Source organism: Ursus americanus, chromosome 4, assembly GCF_024610735.1.
Source record: "Ursus americanus isolate L20-20 chromosome 4, mUrsAme1.1.p, whole genome shotgun sequence".
Taxonomy (NCBI): domain Eukaryota; kingdom Metazoa; phylum Chordata; class Mammalia; order Carnivora; family Ursidae; genus Ursus; species Ursus americanus.
Genome location: NC_142130.1, coordinates 11,436,076 through 11,460,416, shown reverse-complemented (window position 1 = coordinate 11,460,416; position 24,341 = coordinate 11,436,076). Strand labels below are relative to the sequence as shown.

The window sequence follows — 24,341 nt, the reverse complement described above, 5'->3', positions numbered from 1 at the left end:
TATGGGAGGCAATAATGATAACTTAGCTACAAAGTTGCTGCCTTTTGCTATTTTCTTGCTGATGTGAATCTGTGGATAACTTCCAAGATAGAAGTATTGGCATTAAAAGGAGTACAAGATAAAATTCAGAAAATGGTTGGGAAAGAACTAATGACAAACTGTTGGCATTACAAAGGTACTGTAGGAGCTAAACTCTGAAACTGATCAGTAAAAAGAAGTCGTAGAACACTGACATGGTCCCATCTCATACTGAGCAATTGGGACCTTTAGAAATGAGATTTTGCTCCAACCCAAAATGTCAGAACATTTTGTTATGGACAAAGGGCAGAGAAATGACATAGACACCAGAAAATAGAGAAGGAAATGAAACTTAGAGAAAGGTGATGATAGAACACTAATAGATTTGCATACCTCTAAAAGAGTTTTTTTAATTTCTTGTGCTTTTTCTTTTTAAAAAAAAATTGCTTTAAAAAGTTCATTCATAAACTGGTGCCAGCGCTTATGATGAGGTGTCCAACAGAAAGCATTGATGCTGATGGCCTCTACATTTTGTACTTTACTTCCAGAGACTGAATTTTATTTTACAGATATTTAACTTCCTAACAGTTAAAGCTCTCCCTCATATATATAGATGAGTCTGCTGACCTACAATCAATATTTCATGTTTGTGCAGATGCTTTTCTGGTGTTGCTGACAGTTTCACTAAGTCAGACTCTCTCTATTAATCCAATCTTCTTTTGTGACTATGAGTTTGTATTTCTCAGAGAACAAGCTGCAGCAAAAATACAACCCAAATACAAAACTAATTTTTCCACCCAGGCAAAGCTGCTCTGTTCATTTGAGCATTTACTCCATTGAGTTATTTAATACTGATTATTTTACTTCCCTCACTCTTCATAAGTTGAACAGAAACCACTTAAGGTTTAGGTAAAATAAGGAACAAAATCGGTGTGATAATTCTGTCTAAGCTTGGTGACAAAGAAATAAATCATATGTCAGAAGCTCTGAACATTTCATTCGTTCTTTTTGAAGTTCTTTTTTTGAAAAAGATTTTTTGACGTTCTTTTTTTTTTCAACCATTAAAAATTCAGGATTTGGAAAAGTTTGTTTTTAGATTCAAATATTGATGAGCACCTACTAGATGCTTGGGGCATGAACATAACTTAAAGATGTCATCTTCAAGAAGATTAAAACTTGTTGGGGAGATAAGACATACCCCCATGAAACCTTAGGAAATTCACTCTGGAGTGAACAGTATAGATTTCTTTAAGAGTTTGAAGAGGGATATTGAAATATTCAGGAAAACCTGCATGGACAAGATGGGACTTAAATTAGGTATATCTGGAAAGATAGTCCTCAACCGAATCAAGGAAAAAAGAGAATATGTAGGTGTTTCTCAGTAGAAAGAAGTTTTCTGAACAAAGGAAAGTTCAGAAGCAGGATAAGCACAGGCTGGTACAAGTTAGTGAAATTAGCAGAGCTGTTGATAAAGTTTTATACTGGAGAAAACATAGAAATTAGGTACAGATTGTGAAACAGATGCACACAGTTGAGAGCCTTGAATACCAGGCAAGAAGACACTGAAGTTCCTGAGGAAGGATGTGACAACCACAAAGGCAATGTTCCAGAAATATTCATTGGGTGGTGGGTGTGGCATGAAATGATACTGGTGGCAGTGAGGCTGGTTGGGAAACTTTTTCTGTAATTCAGATGTTATGTGATCAGAAATTTGACCAAGGTGGTAGCAATGGTTATGCTAAGAAAAGAGTTGATATGAGATGTATTACAATGGACAGATTTAATTAGCTTTTGAGACTCACTAAATGTCAGAGATAAAAAGAAAGAAAAGTCAACAATGGCTTCCAGATTTTAAGCCTGAATTGGGTGAATAATGGCTATCCTTACAACACATTGGTGAAAAGCAGGGAAGAGGGGAGTTGTGGAGATTATAAAAATCACTTTTGAAGAATATATTTATTTGCTGCCTTGTCGTAATTTCTGTAATGATGAGCCAATAGCAATGTCCCAGGAGGCATTTGGAAATGCCGTGTTTGAATTGGTGAAGATTGTTCAGACCAGACTAGAACTTTGATCTCTAACCTTTTGTTTAGGAGTAACAGCTAAGCCACAAAAATAGAGAAAGCCCCCGAGAGTGTGTGTATGAAGAACTCGTTAAGTGAGCCAGGGACAGCTTGGAAGAGCACTGACCGAGAAGCAGGAGGAGCAAGGGAGAAGGAGGAACCAAGAGGTGTGTGTGTATGTGTAGAAGAGAGGGGGAAACAGAGAGAGAGAGAGACAGAAAGTAAAAAGACTGTCACTGAACTCCAGGGAGGTGATGTCGAGGAGGAGGAGGGCAATACTACAGAAGGTCAAGCTGCATGAATGACTCGAAGTTCTGAACACTGGTCAGTTCCAGCCTTCTGTGGAACAATGAAAGGTTCTTGATAAAGGGCAAACTTTATCCTCTTTTGCTGAGGTGAGACATCTCTCAAAAAAGAATTGCAAGATTAGGTTTCTGCAAGAAACTTAATCTACATAATCTATCTTTGGGATTCTTTTTTAACCATCCACTGCCCGAATGGTAAAAATTTGGAACTATTTCATACCTGAAAATTGAGTTTTTAATAGTAAATTTGGTCATGGTCATCTAAATTTCATCTCTAATTGCGATAAATTGTTAAAGGATGCATTAAGGTATTTATTTCTTCTCAGATCTTCTGGCATGACAGAAGCAAAGAAGGTATTTTAATCAATTCAACTTTCTTATCAAAGAACAAAAAAATACAATATGGTTAACTTTCATCTCCATCAGGGGCACAGGGTTTTTCGGACGTCGGTAGAGGTTTATGAGCATAAAATTGAGAACAATTAGCACTCAAATAAATGTTACATGAGATTCAACATCTGGTAAGTATGTCGTCATTTTGGGTCATAGACCACCTGCCAGGCTAAATGTTCATACAACTGCAATTTACTCTGCATACAAATCAAATAAGAATGATACTTTAAAAATATTTTTTTCTAAACTTAACAGTATGAATATAAGGGCCTCTCACATTTTAAAACTTCGACTAGAAGTTAATAATAGATCGAACACACAAGATGAAACATATAGGTTGGAAAGGAACAGAAAATACTTTCATTTTTGCAAGCATGTTTTATAATAAATTAGCTGTAGTGCTAACATTAGTTTCACTAGTCAATCGAATCACTGCCACAATTATTATCAGTCTCCTCTTTATCCACCAAATATTTAAGAGCAAGAAGAAGTCAACCTCTCCAAGTCCTCATGTTATTTATGTAATTGAGCTCTCAAACATCTGGCTGCTTCTGGCAATAGAGCTGCACCAGAAAATGACAGATCTCAAGATGCTCCCTGCAAACCCACTACAAACACCAGCCTGTGGACAGCGTACCCCAATCACTTCTGAACTTCGCCACTCTGCGGCCTCCTGTCACTTCAACGTAGGCCTTAAAGTTTTAAAGGTTTCCTTCCAGGAGCCCTCTCTGTGCTAACGGGTTTCAGTCCTGGGATCCAGAAGCTTCTATGACTGGATACTCTCTGGATTTGTGTGGAGGTCAGAGCAGCAGTCTGAGTTAGTGTCCTTTTTATTTTTACTTTGTTGCTTTTTCACGTGATCCGGTTATTGGCAACTTCAGCAAAACTGGCGAACTCTTCCCTTACTAAATAGAGCAAGACGGTGTTAGGTTGGAAGCAGAGGGTGTGTCTGTGATGATCTAATGCAGATTTCAAAAGCAAAGAAACTTCCTGCACTTTTGAAATTGAAATACAGAAATCACATTTTTACCTTGCTTATAGAAATGAGATATCCTTTAAAAAAGAAGCGGTTCGTAGTTCAAACACCAACTTAAAAGGCATGTTGAAAAAGCACGTGAAAGCACGCAAAAGTTGCTCTTAGTTTTGAGAACTCTTGTGTGCTTGATGCACTCTTTTAGACAGGGTAGGAGATGTTCTATCTAGAATCACGTCTGTTACAACTATTTTTTGGCATTGCCCTGCTTCTGGAATACGTTTCCCATTGATTTTCGGAGTGATGATTACTGTCGTGGCCAAATTGTCCTGGGGATAGTTTTGGGAGTTACGTTTTGATCTCCAGCTGCCTGACTTTCAATTCTGGCCCCACCATTTGGTCACTGTGTGACCTTAGACAAGTTTGCAATCTCTTCTTGAAGCTTCAGTTTTGCCATCTGTAAGGTGGGCATAATAATATGCCCTGTCCTGCATGGCTGTTGAGTGAAAAAGATAATCCTGAAAAAGTATATAACACAGAAGTGCCAGATAAATGCTAGCCCTCAAGAATCTCAAGGAATTGCCTGATCTCGAGTCACCAAAGAAAGACTAAATAAAGCATGTCTAATATATTTTGTTCTGTATGTTTAAAAGATACTTTGTGATATTTTAATTTTTTCAATAATAAGCATACATGTTAACTCTGTTTGACAAGCATGCCCTATTTACTTAACCAAAATGTGCCAAAGAGCTTTGAAAAACTGTTGTTCTGGGGAAGGGTTTAAGGTGGCTATTGCATGTGAGGTGTAGAATGGGGTACAGTCATGAGGGTGGGTGGTCAATGTCCCAGGCTCTAAACAGAACAGCTCTACTTTCAGCAACTTTAAATATTGGGCTTCTTAGTAGATTTTAGTTTGAACAAAGTGTTCTGAAGCTAAAAACAGGAATGGAGGATGCCAGGGAGAGGGTATAAAAACACTCATGGTTTATTACGTCTATTACTTATTTTAAAGATTTATTTATTTATTTGTTTGTTTATTTATTTATTTATTTTAGAGAGAGACAGTGAAAGAGCAGGAGAAGGGGCAGAGGGAGAGAGAATCTCAAGCAGGCTCTGTGCTGAGCTCAGAGCCCCCATGAGGGGCTCAATCCCAGGACCCTGACATCATGACCTGAGCCGAAATCAAGAGTCAGCTGCTTAACTGACTGCACAACCCAGGCACCCCGTGTCTATTATTTTTTAAAGACATATTACAGATAAGTAGTGAAGACTACATCTGAGTCATTACCATTTAGGTTCTGATTCTACGTTAAAAATTGACCTTTAACTAAATCATAATTCAAGGATATTTGAAATTTCATCTTTTTTCCCTTCCTGGCAGTGTTAAGTAGGGAGAGCTCATTAAACCCTCAGTTCATCATCCTTCATTTGTGAAGTCTATCACAATTAACCAAAGCATTATGACTCAGAATGGAAATGAAATAAGTGAATCTGGACACCAAGACTCCATAGATGACATTTGCCCCTATATCAAAAGTAACCAGGAGCCAAGCAAGCCTGAAGCAGAATACAGTAGTGAGGTGCGTGGTCTCTGGAGTCAGACTGCCAGGTATGAATCCTGCTTTGTCCACTTATAGGTTGTGTTCTTGTGAAAGTCGCCTCCCATCTGTGTACCTCAACTTCCTACTCATAAAATGGGGACAATAGCACCAATTTTGTAAAGTTATTGTGAGGATTTAAAAAGACATTGCACAGGAACTCCCAGGTGGCTCAGTCAGTTAAGCCCCCAACTCATGATTTCGCCTCAGGTCATGATCTCAGGGTCCTGGGACTGAGCCCCACCTTGGGCTTCAGGCTCAGAGTAGAATCTGCTTGTCCCTCTCCCTCCGCCCCTCCCCCTGCTTACTCATTCTTGCTCGCTCTCTCTCTCCCTCTCTGTATCTCTAAAATAAATAAATGAATAAAATCTTTAAAAAAGAGAGAGAGAGAGAGAGAGAGGCAATCTGCACAAAGTACTTAGAACAAGGGAAGGTAGAACGTAAGTACTCAGTAAATAATAGGTCTCATGGTCTTTAAGTATATGAGTTTGTTTTACAACCATTTTCATGACACTTGAATTATTTCCAGGTCTAATTGCAAAAGTCAGTACATTTGTCATTTCAAATTTGCTTCAACTATGGGAGGGATGGTAACTAAATTAGCCTGATGTTTTAATTCTCACTTAGTACTCGTTCTCTTTCCTTTCATATAACATTATTTCTTTAAATCTTAAACTATGAACAGAAAAATCAAATTCTCTTGAAAAGAGCACAGAGAAAACTATTAAGCCTGCCAGCTGGTCCTGAATTTTCTATTATTTTGAATATGGAGAAAGAGCTCCATGTAATCCAACCATATTTTACTACTATGTTCTGTATGTGTTTATATTTTAAGAAAAGCATAAATAATGATATAGCATCTATTTGACGTTTTGATGCATATACTTTTACTTTGTACCTTTAACATTTCTATTTGTCATGTCTTCCAAGTACAATTCCTGAAATTTAGGAGGAAGAAATACCCTTTGTTATCAAAATTTTTAGCTCATTTCCAGTTGTATTTCAGATCTTCAAGGACTCCACATATTGCCTCAGACAGTTGACTGGTCATCTTTTCCTCCCCAACAATATCTCTTGACCCTTGGGTTCAAAAACAAAGAAGATGGGAAATTTTTGGAAAAACTATCAAGTAGGAAGCTGCCCACATTTACAGGTAAATCACCTGGACTTTTTATTATCCTTTAATTCTGTTATAAGTCAGCAATTGGGCATTCTTCATCAAGTCTTAATCATCATAAAGCCGAGCATATACTAGGACTAGGCCCCCCAAAAATGTTTGTCAGGTTATAATGAACTCCTTCCAATCTTCTCTGTGGGTTAGTTAACAATACCTGGGGTTCAGGTTCCCTCAAGACCAGTGAAATTCTAGACGGTCTGCCCTCCCTCACTCCAGCCATCTCACCCCAACCGCGCTATCACCAGTGCCTAAGCATAGGACACTTAAGAACACAACTTTTTGTCATCATCGATTAACAAATGTAGAAGACAATTATCCAAAATACTTACATGAAATCACAAATATGGCCAATGACAACCTTAAACCACTTGGATTCTCTGCTATTATATTGATATCTGTTCCACTCTTTTCTTATGTAATGAACTGAGAACTTACATCTCCTGAAGAGTTACTACAGTTAAATGGTATTCAGTAATTCCGTCGGAACTTCCAAAACTCAAGAAAATATTCACATGGAGTTGAAGTCTCAGATTTGTGGGCAAAATTCACAACCAGGTTGAATTTATTCCTTCAGCTCTACCCACATAATTAAGGATTTGTGTTTTGTCTGGCACTCTATCCTCTGAGGCTTATCTCAACTTCAAGCTACATCCAAAGTCAATGGGATCTGCCCACTTGAATAAAACCTGGGAGGAATAAGACAACAATCAGACACATTTATGACAACACTTCTTCACAAATCAGGAAAAACATACTCTGCAGAGAGGGATGAATTGTTATAGGCTGCCTCTTAGATCTCTCAATCAGGAAACACAACAAAATGAATAAATGATAGTCTCTAAAGGGCAACGTCTCCTCTGCCTTTTTCCTCATAGATCTTTCGTTGTTATGCATGTGGTCTAGGGATGGTGCTAGTTTCTACACTAAAGATTTCATATCTATTAACATTGAGATATCTGTTTATAGCTTGCTAAAGAAAGCATTTTGAAATGGAAGTCTGGAAAAAGTAGTATAAAAGTTTATTGTTACGATTTTTAGAACATAAAACTCCCTTCGGTCTGCTGACCAAAGAAGACACAGTGAGACACATGGAGACAATGGGGAAGCGAATCTTGCCAATATTGGATTTTATTAGAAGCACCCAATTGAATGTAGGTATATGAGTCCTTTATATTTGTCCAATGCTCAAATATTAGACAATTGTAGAAGTATGGAAAGTTTATGGTGCAAATATTGCAAGTATTGGAGGATTTTAGAAACATTCATGGTAAATCTTTTCTGCAAAACCAAGCAAAGTTTAGCTAATGAATTAATTTTTTTATATTTTAAAACATACTACAATGCTACACTTTGCAATTTACAGCATTTATTAGTCTAGTGGCTCTTTGAAGAGCTTTTTCTTTGTGCCTTCCTGCTATCTAATTCAAGCTCGCAGTCCATTTCTCACTTCAAATCAATAACAAAATTTTATTAAACACAGTGTTTCCCTATTTCATATCCTGGGCTATTATACATAACTATTTTGTTACCTACACAAGAATTTGGAGTGTTCAAGCTAGTGCCTCCACACCACACTGATAAATTAGATGCTTCCCTAAGCATTGGCAATTGATCTTTGTATACCCTTAGGGTAAGTTATCTAATCCTTTTTTTGATCTGGGGAAAATACGCCCTTTCTACTTTTCAGTGTTAAAAAGCCCAGAATTAGACCCGAATTATGCTGTGCTGTTTTACAAAATTTAAGCCATTATACTGAAAGTACATAAAGGGAACTTCTCATTAACAGGCTATAAAGGCTGAAGATTTCCCCTTTTTAAAATATTTTTCAAAAGGCCTGTAAGCAGAAAATGTTGAAGAATTTTCTTTTTGTGGCTTTCGTATTACATCATTGATTTGATGTTCTTACCTTACAAGGGGAACCAAGGGGGTCATCACAAACAGCTACTTAACATCTGTTCAGCAGTTTATCTGCTCAATAACATTATTCAGCATTTTAGAAAAGCGATAAAACCCCTAATCTATTTGCATGATTTGTAATTCTATGCATTACAAATACAAAAGCACATTTTTACCGATTTTGCTACCCCATAGCTCCCCCCCCATAACTGTGTTCCACTCAGTTACCTTCCCTATATTTCTATTATGAAAAAATCCATCTCTGTTTTCTTACAATCCTAGAGGCTAGAAGTCCAAGATCACGGTGTCAGAATGGTCAGGCTCTGATGAAGGCCCTCTTTCCGGCTTGCAGACTTCTACCTTGCCTCACATGGTAGAGAGCAAGCTTTCTGGGGTCTCTTTGTATAAGGACATCAATCCCATCATGAGGCCTCCACCCTCATGACCTTGTCTAATCCCAAAGGCCTCATCACCATACCATCACATTGAGGGTTAGGACTTCAATATATGAATTTTGGATGGACACAAACTTCAGTTTACAGCAATCTCATTGGCTCTACCACAAATTTAGGTCCTATTCTCCAATTTACCTTCTATCATAACCTCCTCTTGCCACACACACACACCACCACCGACCTCCCCATCTTAATTAGAAATCCACATACATCATCCTTGTCATCATCAGACCCTTGCACATAGTGGGATCTTAGATAACAAGAACCGTCACCACAGAGCATTATTTTACCTCATCGGTTCATGGGTAGCTTAGCAGAGCCAGTGTACTAGAAGTTGTCAAAGTGATCAGTCTGCGTCCTGGCTCTTTGGGCCAATACCTGCCATACCTTGTCAGGATGCTGGCCACATCACCTCTTGCCAGCTCATATCTCAGTGTGTTGTGTATGCAGGTTGAGCCTATCTAGGCATCATGCACTTTTTAAATGTTCTTAACTCAGTTTCTTTTCACCCTTCAATGGGCATTCTAGCCACTTGGAATTTGGTATATGCATGTATCTTTACGTGTCTACAAAGGAGATTTGAAAACCATAGCTAAGATTCTTGGCATCTAATTAATAACTCAATCTTCTTTAAAATAAGTCAGTACCACTTTGCTAAGTGCAAGGCATTTTATCAACATTTCTTTGTTAACTTCTATGGGAAATAACAGTTTTTGGGAGATCATATCAAAGAGTTTAATGGAATTGAAGCAAGTGAGCCAGAAGGTACCTAGGGACCACAAGTATATCCAAATATTAGCCTGCAGGTTTTTTATTATACGCCCAACCACAGCTTCATAAAGCAGGACTGAATAAAATTGGCTGCAAAGGTAACCTAGCTTAATGAAGCAAGTAATGAGTTGGTGAGTAGAAATTATTCCTACATGGTACCATTAACTGTGACCCAGGAAGCACTCAACAGTGTTTTTAAGATTCCCTGAAGTGTGTTTTTACTTGTCACATAGCAAATGCTGTCCACTCGAATGTCTGGGTATTGCACTGTTCTTATTAGTTGTCACCCTCACTTGTGACGCCTCTAGATGAAGACTTTTGTCCAAGGTTGTGCTCTGTCCGTGTAACCTTAAGGCAAGTCATTTAACCTGCTATTTTTTTCTCATTTATTAAATAAGATGATATCTGCCAGGCCCACCTCACAGAGTTGTTGCGAGATCCAAAGTACATAATCCATGTTGAAGCACTTTGTTAAGCATTACAAATTTCAGAAGTTTTAATTATTCGTATTGGTTTTTAGTGTTCTTTGACAAAAGGACTGTTTTATAGACCTTTCTCTTTCTTGATACAAGTGTGTACTCTGAAATTACCTATTCTTCTAAAATGAAGATTATGCAAGTGTCCTATGGATTCCTTTTTTTTTCCCCTTAGATCACTAATGTGCTCAGATCTACTCACAAAGGCAGGATTGGAGGTGTCATCTCCAGCCATGGAGTAGATCTAATAACCGCAGTAGGCCTTCCCAGGGAATGTGAATTTTCACTTCTTGCCATAAGATGATAGAAGGAGGCAAGGGCATTCCTGGTATGAAGGGGGTTTTTGTGTATCAGGCATTGATTCCCCTGACACTCTGATCCCAGTTTCCTTATCTTTATAGATTCCTTTACTAGGCATACAACAATAACACATGGCCAAACAAGAATGATTCTGACACTGTAAGAGTTATAATCTAAAATATTCTACCGCCTTCCCACATGATGGCTTTTAATCCCACTGAACATCAATCCCATTCAACCAGTAGCGTGCTCTAATGGTATTTTTCCTTCTCTGGATCCTTGTCCTAATTATTTCACGTGTTACCGGATGCCACTGTGCTTTTCCATTCATTAACTTTATTGGCTGCTGTCAGTTTCAAACCTTATGTGCTGTGCTTCCTGGGCTAAATGTTAAAGAGTTAAAATAATAAAATCTCTTGCCGTGCATGAAGCCTTCTTCACAGGCTGACTTGCCAAAAAATGACCTAACCATGTTTTTAATACCTCATTAATTTTACTTTTAATTTCCTCTAAGTGAAGCATAAAAAATGTTTACATATACACATTTGAAATGAACAGTAATATGCATTTTCTATCCCTTTCTGGCAATTAATATTTCTACATGTATGTCAAATGGAAATATATTCCAGACACTTGGGCTCTGCTTTCTGGTGGCATGATATAGTACCATTTATTTGCCACACATTTAACCACACCTGCTATTAAACCTAGACAATTCTCTGACTGAAGCCTTCATTTGTGCTTGCTATTTACCTAACCTTCATTGTACCTGTGTGAGGTTTTAGCTTCAATCTTGGCCACTTTATTACACTCTCTCCAGCAGCTAAGGACCCCTTTGATCTCTCCTGAAGTCTCATACGGAGGGCTACTTCTCCTTTAGATTTAGCTCTTGGTAACATTAGATGTTTAAGCTACTTCCTTCATGTTTCACTATTTCCTTTATTTTCTTAAAGCAACAGCATTAAAACATTCCTCCTGGCGTTAGATATCAATTTGTATTTCTTTTTCTCTTTGTCTCTCAAAGACTCCCGTCTTGTATAGGTAAAATACTAATCTATAGTTTCCTGATAACCAAAACTGCATTGACTCTGGGGAGAGGAGGAAGATAGGTGACTATTAGCAGTCAACTATGTTCTGTCCCTAGTATCTGATTTGTATGGAGCACTTCCTGTTTTGTTATGCATCCAACAATCAAGCTAACAAAGCACCAGTGCCTTCCACTATTTTTATTTTCCTGATGTTTTGGAAAATTACACTGATAGATTATGTTCCCGAGCAGACTGCTGTTGTTTCTGCTCTTTGGAGTTGAGTCACTACACTACTTTCCTACAAGGAGCCCCATTGTTTATTTTAAAGAAGAACAAAGAAAGTAATTTTTCTTCAGAAAGAAAACGGTTTCTCCTGCAACTTGCTTTTCTCTATTTGACAGTATCCCATTGTTTAGCTGCATGTTTAAACTAAATGGGTAGGCTAGCTATTTTGTCAAGTCATAGAAGGGTTCCCAAATCCACAACTTGCAATCATCGCTCCTATAGGTTTATAGGTTTTCAGATAAATGATTAATCATAAAGAACAAATTAGCAGGGATACAGGGACATTAATCAAGGGGCATAGATAGGTGTTAGGGAGACACACAGCAAATATAACGTAATGGTGCTCAACCTTCCTGTATTACCAAGATTCTAGAAAAATGCCAACTTCTAGAGGTCAGTGTCCATCAAAATATGAGCATGACATTTCAGACAGAACTGCTTTGCAAATTCAAGTTGAAATTCAGGGCTCTTTAGTAATGCTAGTTTCTAATAATTTTTCTCTTTAGAAGAAATTCTATTTGAAGAACAAAAAATCATGTCTGCCTTTTCTAATGTCTGGGGAGAAAAATCTGTTTTATAAGCATACACAAACTAAAATAGTCCTTGTTCAGATACTAGGCTTTAAGATGGTGGTTTGTTCAACTTCCATTTGAGATGTTTGAAAATTGGGGTGGGGGGGCACTTAGCTAAAATTCAGGTTTCTAGGGCCACATATCAAGAGATACATGATTCACCAAGTAAGGCCCAGGACTCTGCCTGTTAACAAAACCTCGTGATTCTGGTACAGGTGGTCCAATAGGAACCTTGTCATAAAGGAACACTGGTCATCCAGACTTTCTCTTCTCACACCAGGATGCAGAATGCAATTGCCAAATTAAATCCTCCTGTGACTTCCCACTTCTTACCATCCTACAAACACAACAGAAATCCAAAGATTTCTATTAACCTTAGATACCCTTCTCCTATCAAGCACTACAATTTGTATTAAAATTTTTAGAGAAGGTAATATCTCCTCTTTTATGGCTGGCCCTAGAAAAACACATAAGGTGGGCTACCTTATTAAAAGTATGCCTTATCTTAAGAAAGACCAAAATAGGGTGCCTGAGTGGCTCAGTTGGTTAAGCATCTGCCTTTGGCTCAGGTCATGATCCCAGGGTCCTGGGATCAAGCCCCGCATCAGGCTCCTCACTCGGTGGGTGGCGAGCCTGCTTCTGCCTGCAGCTTCCCCTGCTGTGCTCTCTCTCTATCTCTCTCTGACAAATAAATAAAATCTTAAAAAAAAAAAAAGCCAAAAATACTGTGGGGGGTCATCGTCCCTACAAATGTATGCAGTAGCCTATTTCAAGATGGATCGTATCAGTTGTTGTAGTGGTTCAAGGAGCCAGAATCAAACACTATAATACCACAAGGAAGGGAACCAGAATCCAAAGCCATCCAGTGAGAACTAAAGATAAAAGCAGAGCCAGAGATTTAATGTAAGCCATTGGGGTAGACAGAATTCAACTTGCACAACATTTTTGAGGATTCAACTTGCATAGAAAGTATTCTTTTATAGAAACAAGACAATAGGGATGCCTGGGTGGCTCACTCGGTTAAGCACCTGTCTTCAGCTCAGGTCATAATCCCAGGGTCCTGGGATGGAGCCCTACATCGGGCTTCTTGCTCAGTGGCAAGCCTGCTTCTCCCTCTGCCTGCCTCTCCCCCTACTTATTCTTTTTCTCTCTGACAAATAAATAAAATCTTAAAAAAAAAGAAAAGAAAAGAAAAGAAAAACAAGATAGTAAGCAACTCTTAGCTCCTATGATGCTTTGGTGACATAGATAAAGTCACCCTTTTTAACGAACATAACTTTGTGAGATCCCCACTAGGAGAGTGGAATGCATGTTCAGTTTCAGTCCCCTTTTTTTCCCTCAGCCCAGGCTCCTTATGCAGGAATGTTTCTGAACAGTCTCGAAAAGCATTCCCTTTTATATACATTCATCTGTTTGAAGGAAAGGTACAGACAATTCTCTAAAATAATGGAAACAAACATTTATTTGTGCTAGGTACCCATTGCTTCAAAGGATGTAAATATATTACAATAATCCCTGACTTCGATCCCTAGGGAAAGGTCTATTTCTGTGATTTTGTTCTAAAACATTTCCTTTTACTGGGAGACTAGGGGAGTTTCCACGGGTGCTCAGGTGTGATGGAGAAGTTGCAATATGCCAGCCTCCTCAGCCGACTGCAGAGAGTAAAGGAGCAGTCCCAGGTGATCAATCAAGCAATGGCGGAGCTAGCAACTATTCCCTATCTACAGGACATCAGTCAACAGGAGGCGGAATTGGTAAGTGTTTTTCTTTGTTTAAGGCTTTCACGGGCCCTGGGCTAACAGAAGAGTGATATGTTCTGAAAAGAAAAAAAATTGTGAGAATCAATGTAGTCTGAGGGCAAACTGCCCAACCCTCCTGAGGCATTTTAATAAAGAAACTGGAAAATGCAGAAAGGTGTTTCTGCCTTTTATTTGCTCTCATCGACTAGCTTCCATTTTTATAGCAAGAACTTTGTGTTGTGTAAAAACATGGAAAAGGGCTGATTATTCATATCGTGGATCAGGCTTTTTGTTTTAAATAAAGTGTAATTATAATAAATTATTTCTTAAACTCCAAGATAAGTTAATATATAATTTTCTTGTAAGGGAAAGTGAGAGGACAAAAGTAATCGCTATATAAAAACCAACCCTACAGGGGTGCCTGGGTGGCACAGCGGTTAAGCGTCTGCCTTCGGTTCAGGGCGTGATCCCGGCGTTATGGGATCGAGCCCCACATCAGGCTCCTCCGCTGGGAGCCTGCTTCTTCCTCTCCCACTCCCCCTGCTTGTGTTCCCTCTCTCGCTGGGTGTCTCTATCTCTGTCGAATAAATAAATAATAAAATCTTAAAAACAAAACAAAACAAAAAAAAAACCAACCCTACAAAATAGTCTTTATAGTTTTCTTAGTCACTTCTAGTGTCATATATATGTTAGTAGTGCCAACACACACACACACACACACACACACACACACACACACACTGGTACATTTTTTTTAAGATTTATTTATTTGATAGAAAGACAGAGCACAAGTGCGGTGAGGGGCAAAGAGAGAGGGAGAGAGAGAATCCTCAAGCAGACTCCCCAGTGAGCAGAGAGCCCGTCACGGGATTTGATCCTAGGACCCTGAGATCATGACCTGAGATGAAATCAAGAGCTGGCCACTTAACCGAATGAGCCACCCAGGCGCCCCCACACTGGTACATTTAGGTAAAACAGTTGTTTCGTTGGAGGGGAAAATGTAGTTAGTCAAATGATTTGTTTTAACTAAATTGACCAATTAACTCATAAAACACAGAACCAGTCAAAAATTAGTTGAAGGAATATCTCACAGAAACAATCTTCAAATAGATGTGTATTTATAACCATAATTAATATTAGAAACGATGGCTCCTTGTTCATAAAACTATTGCTAACCAGTGTGAGGGCCATTCGAGGAAAGGTAAAATTTACCATATATGGAAATCCTAAAGTGTCAGAGGGAAGGGCTCTACTTTGAGGCTTTAATTGAAGTAGCTAAAACTAATTATAGACCTGAACTGAATTCACACAGCAGGGATGAGAACAGCCCAAACTGATCACCTGTAATTTTCAGATAACTAAAGCAACCCTCCCTCTTTGAGCTTTTAAAGTTGTAACAAATTAATCCATCAAGAGATGAACTGCCAACATTTATAACGTTCATCTGACCCTGTAAAAGGATATTAAATAAATACCAATATTCAAAGTAAGTATATAAAATGGTCTGACTAGCCAAATAATAAAACTATGCACACTAAAGTTTAAAACTGTGGGGTGAAAGAAAAGTCTATTAATCAAGGAATTACTAAGTCAAAACCGGCAAGAATACTCTGTAAACCTTTACAGTTGTATGCAGCAGAACACCTTCTAAAAGGCTAAGTGTTTATCCTACCACTCATAAGGCATTCAGGAATGCAGTAAGTATGGAGTTTTCAAAGTGCATATTATAGCCAATTTTAGATGATTAATGCTCCTCTGAGATAAGAGGAAGCAAAGAAAATGTTAATTTAAGAAGCTGGCACAGTGTTGATCCTATCTTCCTGAAAAGCACATTCAAGATTTAAATGAAAAATACAGGGGAGTTCCCTGCACTTAGGTTTTCTTCACCACATATCTGCAGCTTTTTTTTTTTTTTCTGGAAATAACTTAGATTTCCAAATATAGACAAAGAGCATCAAACTAGCATTATTGACATCTTTTACTCACATGTTAGTGCAATAGGCCACTACCTGAAATCTTGGAAAATAGGATTCCGTGGGATATTTGCATAATTTATATGCCTACTAGAAAAAAAATTAATGTATATGGATGTATATGTACAGGCCAAATATTTAAAAATCACATATCTTGCAAGATTTCATCACCTTAAGTAATAGATTTTACTTTCCAACTTCCAAGGTTAGGTTAACCTAGAAAATAAACCCTAGTAATCTCTTTTATGATGGTACACAAACAAGGAGTGCTCAACAGAAGAGTCTTGAGTGACTCAACTCGCTGCCCTCCTGCTTTAACTCTGCGATATCTAAAGTACAGAGAGATTACGCAAGAGTTCATACTCTGATGCCACAGTGAACTGAACTGGCACTTATTCTTTTCTAGAAAACTTTCTTTTTTAGATTTGAATATCACATGGCTTGATGCAGCTTCATTACTTTGCAGCCACATATGCGGCATGTGTACAGGATTGTTTTAAGTTGGAATATGGCAGTTTTGGGCAAAGGGTGGAATTTTCTAAACTTGCCTTTGAAAAAGGCAACTTGGTTATTTTGAACTTTTAGAAAATAAAAGAATAGTAAAAGAATTTAAATGAGCTACATCCTTTAAAAGGCAATAAAACAGCGCAATTTTAGTATTGTCCTCGGGTGAGCTTTTGCATGATGCCTAGAATTATGATACATTAGCCTCAGGAGAAAATACTAAAATGCGTTCGTGTAATACATGCCATTTCCTGAGAGAAGTAACGGCTGCCTTCGTTCTTTACAATCCAAGTCTGTTTTTTACAAAACAGCAGCACTTACTACATTAAAACCTATATGTTTTCTACAAATTTTCAAGAAGAATCTTTTCATTGTTACAATATTTTATATCTGCAATAATACTTGGTAATGACTGAAGACGAGGTGGCAGTGTTCATTGTCGGAAAGATGAGTAATAAAATCATCAGCGTACAAATGATTTTTTAATTAGGTTTTAATCTGTGTATTTAGAGAAGTTATTTCTGTGTGAATTCCACACTGATAATTGTTATCTCGGCGCCACAGCTGCAGTCACTAATGGCAGATGCTATGGACACCCTTGAAGGAAGAAGAAATGATAAAGAACGTGTGTGGAATACTATCCAAAAGGTAAGACTTTCAGCTGAAGGGAAAAGACGTATTATTCTCAAAGAAAATGTCCATCTTGGGTCAAATCTGTTTAGAAGATAAAAAGAACAGAAAGCTCTTCAGGTTGTTTTATAGTTTGTTTTCTTTTTTAAATAAACGCAGCTATCTCCCTGGAAGTATAACCAGAATCATAATGGATATATGTAATGTTTCCTTGGGTCTGCTTCTCCAGCAGCTTGTGGTCATATGCTTTCATGGGTCTTCTTATGTTCATTTTCATACTCTATTTTCATTATAAGCTTCTTCATTATTGGTTATTATAGATTTTTTTTAAAGCCCTCTTATCTGTGTTTTAGTCCACCCCCCAACATTTTCCTCCCTTGAGGAGTAAGGGCTACATTTCAGGGAACTACAAAGAAACTAACACATTATGTTTTGGGTGGAGGAGTAACATACTGGCTGTTAGAAGTAGAGGAACATCCTTTCGTTGGCTACCTGAGTTAAATAAAACAAGCACAGGGCTGCACCTAGCACCAGGTACTGGGAAGACTCCTGTGACACTACAGAGCTCTCTGACAATGTAGGAGGGAAAAATGTTGAGTCTCCAGTCCAGTTAAAGGTAATAAATTCTAGTCAATCTACTCTCCATTCAGTCTTCTCCAATCACTTTCAGAACCCATAAAGAGAGAACTGGTGTCAGATATGAGAAGAGCAATCCAAAGAAACCTCTGGTTTAAGAGGTAACAGTCAGCCATGGTGGATTCGAGTGCATTTGAGGAAATGGGTGTCTTCTGTAATCAGCTCAGAGGTCCTATGGTAAATGGATAGAACAGAAATTAGCTGAACTCAGCAAATATTTGTTGACTACTGTGGTGGAAAGAATACTGGGTGTTAAGGGTATTGTTATGGACAATATAAACACAGCCCCTGCCTGTATGGGCCTTACCATCTAGGAAAGAAGACAAGTATACAGCTACAAGTTTACTGAATATTATAGTTAAAAAGTAGATGTGCAGTAATCCATAGAAACAAATAGGGGAATATAATCTGGTCTGAGAGGTCAGAAAAACCATCTCTGAGGGGCACCTGGGTGACTCATTTGGTTAAGCATCTGCCTTCAGCTCAGGTCATGATCCCAGGGTCCTGGGACTGAGCCCCACATCGGGCCCCCTGCTCACTAGGGAGTCTGCTTGTCCCTCTCCCTCTGCCCCCTACCCCCCACTCAGGCTTTCAAATAAATAAATAAATAATCTTTAAAAAAAAAAAAAGAAAAAGAAAAACCATCTCTGAGAAAGTGATATTAATACAACATTTTAAGGATATGTAGTAGCTATCCAGGTGAAAATGGAGATTTCTACAAAGAGGAAAGAGTTTGTACCAAGAAGGCAAAGAAAGCATGGCAAGTTTAAAAACTGATAAAGGAAAAAAAGTAATAAAGGAGCAAGGAACATATTTCAAAATGAAGTGGAGAAGCAGAAGACAAATCACAGAAAGACTTATAAATTATGCTAAGGATTTGGAATGTTTCAGCAAGTATTTATCTAGAAAATGTTTTTGATACATCTCTAGGGCTATAGTGGGAGAACAGATTCAGGAGCTTCAGAAACGTGGGGAGGTCAGTTGTAAGGCAATGGCTTGATCTATGGTGGTGGGCGTACAGATGGAAAGAAGCAGACAGATAGAAGGAATGTGCAGGAAGCCAAATCTACAGGCCCTGTTCACTGATTGCATAAGGAAGTTTAGAGAATAGAAGTTAGAACAATGCCCAGACATCGGGCTTGAGTCACTGGGCAGGGCATGGAGAGAGGTTTGCCGGTGCCATTTACTAAGGAAGAAAGCACTTCAAAAGTGTAGCTTTGGGCTGAGAATATAAACTCAGAGTCCGGTCAGGAGACAGAAACCACTCCAGATATTTGAAAGGGAATTTAATATAAAGAATAGTCAACTAGGTATGACATTGTCAACTAGGTAACTGCAAAAGCAAAGTTGAACAATAATTTAGCACAGAAGAAATTAAAGGGAGCAGCTACCACCCATTAGGGCTGGGAAATCAAATAGGAGAGATTGGAATTATTAAAACTTAGAAACCTGAAGCAAGCACCCTGCTGTAGACAAAAACTCAGACCTCCCACTAAGAGGCACTGCTCAGCTGGCGCTATTGTCTCTGAGCTTGGAGGAGGAATCCTGAAGGGTTGAGATCAGACTTCTGAGGAGGAGGCACTAACTCATTGGTACTGATGGGAAGAAGGGTAGCAGGAGCTGGGAGGGAGTTGTAATGGAGGTAATTCTGCAACACGGGGAAAAACTAGATTCAACCACTACTACAGAAAAGAGCATAAATTTCTGGAGCAAAGAAACATTGCTGAAGAGATACTCACAGGAACCCCAAGAAGACAGGAAGTCAGCAGCAAGTAAACAGGAAGCAGCAAGTCCCTCTTTTTTCTTTTGGCCTTGCAATGCCCCTCTAATGCCTCCTATTGACAGAGACTAACAGCTGGCAAAACAGAAATGGGGTTTGCAGAGTTCCAGCCCCCAGCATCACAGAGCTAATCGTAGAAGGGTGGGTTTGGAGTTAAGAGACTAATAGGCTAATAACTGGCACAAAAGTGCATTGAACTCAGGGTGCTGGCAAGACATCGAAGGGGGAGTACAGGAGTCTGGAGTTCTAGATAAAAGACTGAATAGAGAGAGATTTCTTAGCTATTGGCAAACTGATATTAACTGAAATTATTCAAGAAGGTGAGAGGGCTGGGGAAGAACATAGAATAAGAAGAGAAGAGAGCCTTGAGGAACACATTTCAAACTTAGGAAGAGAACCTACAAAGGAGACTCAAAAGAAATGGCAAGAGGAATTGGAGCTAGAGGTAAACCAGATGCAATTCTGATGAGACTCAAGCAATATAACCAAATATTTCTGTTGGCGATAGAAATAATTTTTTAGCATGGGGTCAGCAAACTACAGCCCACGGGTCAAAACCAGCCAATCACCTATTTTTATAAATAAAGTTTATTGCATACAGCCCTGTCATTCACTTACATAACCGTCTCTGTACCTCGGCCAAGTTGATTAATTGCTACGGAGACCATGTAGCTCACGAAGCCTAAAACATTTACTATCTGACCCTATATAGAAAAAGTTTGCTGGACCCTTGTTTATAGCATTATCCATCCCAGAAAGTTTTACATTTGTACACTACATCTTTGTATTTATAAGTCCAAGTGATAATAGAGCAACAATTCATAATAGAGAATTATGAAATTCCAAGGATCAGTCAAAAAGGTGGAAGAGAAATTGGCATTTGTCTATACCTGCCTCCATCTTATAGACAACCACCAATTCCACCTCACACTAAGCTAGGTTTTGATGCCCACATTCAGAGGAATGCTTAGACTGTGGCTTCCCACTTTGCCCCTATTGCAATTATTTACTGCTATTATAAATCACCCCAAATATAGTGGTTTAGAATAATAACCCAATATTATCTCTCACAATTCTATGAGTTTACCAGACTTGGCTAGGTGGTTCTTGCTCAGTGTCTCTCGTGTAGTTTAATCAGTTGGCTTCTATGCCTGGGGCTGGAGTCATCTGAAGGCTAAGATGTGCTAGACTGCAACATGGCTCACTCATGTGGTTGACAACTGACATTAGTCAACTGAGACAGCTGATTGGAGTGCCTACATGTGGCCTCTCCATGTGAATTAGGCTTTAAACAGCTGGGTTCTGAAAGAAACTATTTCAAGAAAAAAGGAAGTAGAAACCATCAATCCTCTTAAAGGATAGGTCCAGAACTTCTACCATATTCTACTGGTCAAAGTAGTTACAGACCAGCCCAGATTCACAGGGTTGGAGGAATAGATTCCATTTCTCCAAGGAGGAGTGATATGTGCATTCATAAAGAGAATGAAATGATAGCATCAACCTTGGAGACAAGCTCCAGCAGCAGAGCTATGGATCTCTGTCCTGTGCCGGAAAACATCTGCAAGTGAGAAAGAGTCAGGAGGATATTAAAGTCAAGGCGTTTGAGGTTGGAACATTGCAAAGCCACTCTACCCAACCACTAGGTGTCTAGAAAGACTCACTGGTGAGCAGCCAATCTTTCCAAATTAAAAGCCCTGGTAATGATCCTAGCTTTCTAAATGGAAGCTCCTGAGAGGTCTTTAGGAAGATGTGAATGGGAAGGAACAGGGTGCCAAATTTTTCCCAAGGGCTTTTAATTTGGTTAATGTGACTCTACAAAGGATGATCATATCACTTACAGACAATTCCGGTAGCAAGTAAGTAATTTCCTTTTACTGCCACAGAGTTAATTTGCGTGAGCAGAAAAAAATAATTAAAAAAACCTAATTGTACAAGCTACACTGTGTTCTGAGCCCACTAGAAGTTGATATCAGCATCACCACCTCTGAGATCTGTTATCTGTAATAGAAACAGCTGTTGTACCTAATGAAAACACTTGGAATTTTCATCTGAAGAAGCAGAATTATAGCAGCACCTCCTAGTTCCACGTACTTAAAGGGTCTGTCAGAATCCCCATTACCTAACACAATTTCCAGGGCTTCACTTTGTTACAGGACTATAAAAAGCCTATCAAGATGAAATCTGATTCATGAGTACTGACCTCCTGTCTACATTTTTTTTCTTTGAGATTTCTCTAGGAACCCAGAAAAAGGAAGAAGGAGACAATTGTGTTTTTTCCTAATTTACCAAAACTAAAATATGTTTTTTATAGAGTTTTAGGAAAGTAGCTTTTGTTTTGGTTTGGCTTTATAGAATATTTCCTTTCCAGTAATTAACTCAAGAAAAATATATGTACGTTGGGTTAGCTGTACAAATACAAAAATAAGCAGATTGTGTGTTTAAAAAAAAAAAAAAGGGTAAATTTTCTCATGTTGGAAAGTCCCATGCCATGGAAAGTCCCTGGTTAAAGGACTCTTCAACCAAGTTTAGTCCATAACAACAATAACAACAAAACCCTGAGAAAACATACACGTTTGAATATCCCAGAGGTCTTGTTATCACACTGCTCATTCATGCATGTATCCAACATTTACTGGGCATCTCCTGCAGGTCAGACAGTGTTCTAGACATTGGAGATATAGCCATGAAAAAATAGTGCCCTCATAATGTTTGCATTCTAAAGTGGGCACTAAACTACCAAAAGAAATATGGAATATATTATAAGTAATGAATGCCATGGCTGGAGGAAGCAGGAAAGCAAAATGGGAAGTGCCAATGACTGCAACTGCCCTAGAATAGTCAGGCCAGGATTCACTGAGGTGACGTTGAACAAAAATCTGAAGGGAACGCAAGCCATGCAAATACCTTGTGAAAAGTATTCCAAGTAAAGGAAACAGGAAATGTAGAACCCTGAAATGAGAGAGTACCTGGCATGTACAAGAGAGTACTAGGAGGGCTGGGGGACTGGAAGAGAATGAACGAGAGTAACAGAAGATGAAGTGAGCGAGCAGAGGACACAATGCTTTGTCAAAGAGAAAAACAAAAACACTCTAAGCTGCTGAGTTGAGAGTAGATTGAAGGGGCTGAGACTAGAGTCAGGGAGACTAGTTAGTAGTTTACTGCAATGATACAGGAGAGTAATTATGATGGCTTGAACCCAAGTTTGGATGGCTTCAGCCTTGAACCCAGATGGTGGCAGTAGATGTGAGAAATGGTCAGATTCAGTCTTCCATCCAAAAGAAGATCAAAGGCTTATTTAGACGGTGGCTAACAGTAAAAAAGCACCCTGAACTAGCAATTTGGAGATGTGGGCCTGTTGCAAATTAGCTCAGAAGCCACTTCCTTTCTCTGGGCCTCAGTTTTTTCATCTGTAAAGATACTGAACTAGGAGATTTTAGATCCCCTCCCAGCTCTGAATGAATGAGTCTTTTGAAGCCGGACCATCAAAATGAAGGAATAAGAGTCAATGTTTACGAAGCTCTTTAAATATGCCAACATTCTCCTGTATTCTCTTTACATATACCAACTCACTAGTCCTCACATGAGGTCATGTGTACTTTATTAAACAAAGAAGTTCGACAGTTTGCGTAAAGGCACACAGACAGTAAGTGATGGAGCCAGGACTTGATCTGACCCTAGAGCCTGAACTCTTTCTTGATAGAAGCCTAAGCTTGGTGCTACATTGAAAAGCCTGACTGACCAGCATCGTTTTATGTATAGCTGAGCATTCAGGTGTGAAGCCAAATGGGGAATTATGGTGACTTTCAACGAAAGTGAAATTTGACCATAAACGAGCACAGTTTGATTGTCTTCAATTCTCAAAACAAATTTCTTTCAATCTGGGCCTAAGGAATCAATAAGGAATTTTTGGTGTAGTCTACCTCTATCATCCTCCTCTATAGGATCCCCATCCTTTTCCTTAGTTTTGCATCTATAACCAGAAAAGATACAGAATGTAAATCTGCAAATCCTTGACCAGTAATTCAGCGCCCACTCATGGGACCTTGGGCAAGTCACAGCCTTATGAGAAACATGTGTTTATAGCCTTACCACCTTCCGAGTCTATGATTTTATGTGACCTAGCATTGAATCCTAACGCCCATTAAAGCTTTATGAGCTAGGCCTGAAGATAAATAGAAAAAGAAGTCTTTAGAAAAAGGAGTCTTTAAAAAAAATGTGCCAACTGTTAAGTTGGAACATTCCTATTTCTTCTCACCACAGAATCAGTTAAGAGAAACAGTTAAGCAGCACTCTGTCTGCAACTCAGAGGAACAGTTCTTTGTTCTTCCTTTACAAAGTCTAAATTTCACGTTGAGAAGATCAGAATTTAATCCGGTACAACATTGTCTTATTCTTATTGTCTTATTCTGGTATGCCTCTGGATCACTGATTTGAGACTAAATGGGGAGAAATGAAATTTTGTTATTTAAAAAGTAATGAAGGAAATACTCTACCATGTAATCATGGTCCTGTGAATTTTCATGAAAAGAAATACTACTTTAAAATGTCATCAGGGGCGCCTGAGTGGCACAGCGGTTAAGCGTCTGCCTTCGGCTCAGGGCGTGATCCCGGTGTTACGGGATCGAGCCCCACATCAGGCTCCTCTGCTATGAGCCTGCTTCTTCCTCTCCCACTCCCCCTGCTTGTGTTCCCTCTCTCGCTGGCTGTCTCTATCTCTGTCAAATAAATAAATAAAATCTTTTAAAAAAATAAAAAAATAAAATGTCATC

General features: G+C 38.7%; 1 protein-coding gene across 1 annotated transcript in view; it reads left to right on the top strand.

Annotated features, from left to right (window-relative positions):
* Nucleotides 1-24,341, top strand: part of SPATA16 (spermatogenesis associated 16) — a 225,223-nt gene that overhangs the window by 178,002 nt on the left and 22,880 nt on the right. The window contains exons 6-9 of the mRNA XM_045788744.2: nucleotides 6,357-6,503; nucleotides 7,566-7,678; nucleotides 13,900-14,064; nucleotides 17,091-17,174. Of these exons, the coding sequence (XP_045644700.2) occupies nucleotides 6,357-6,503; nucleotides 7,566-7,678; nucleotides 13,900-14,064; nucleotides 17,091-17,174 (509 nt within the window). The remainder of the gene's footprint in view (nucleotides 1-6,356; nucleotides 6,504-7,565; nucleotides 7,679-13,899; nucleotides 14,065-17,090; nucleotides 17,175-24,341) is intronic.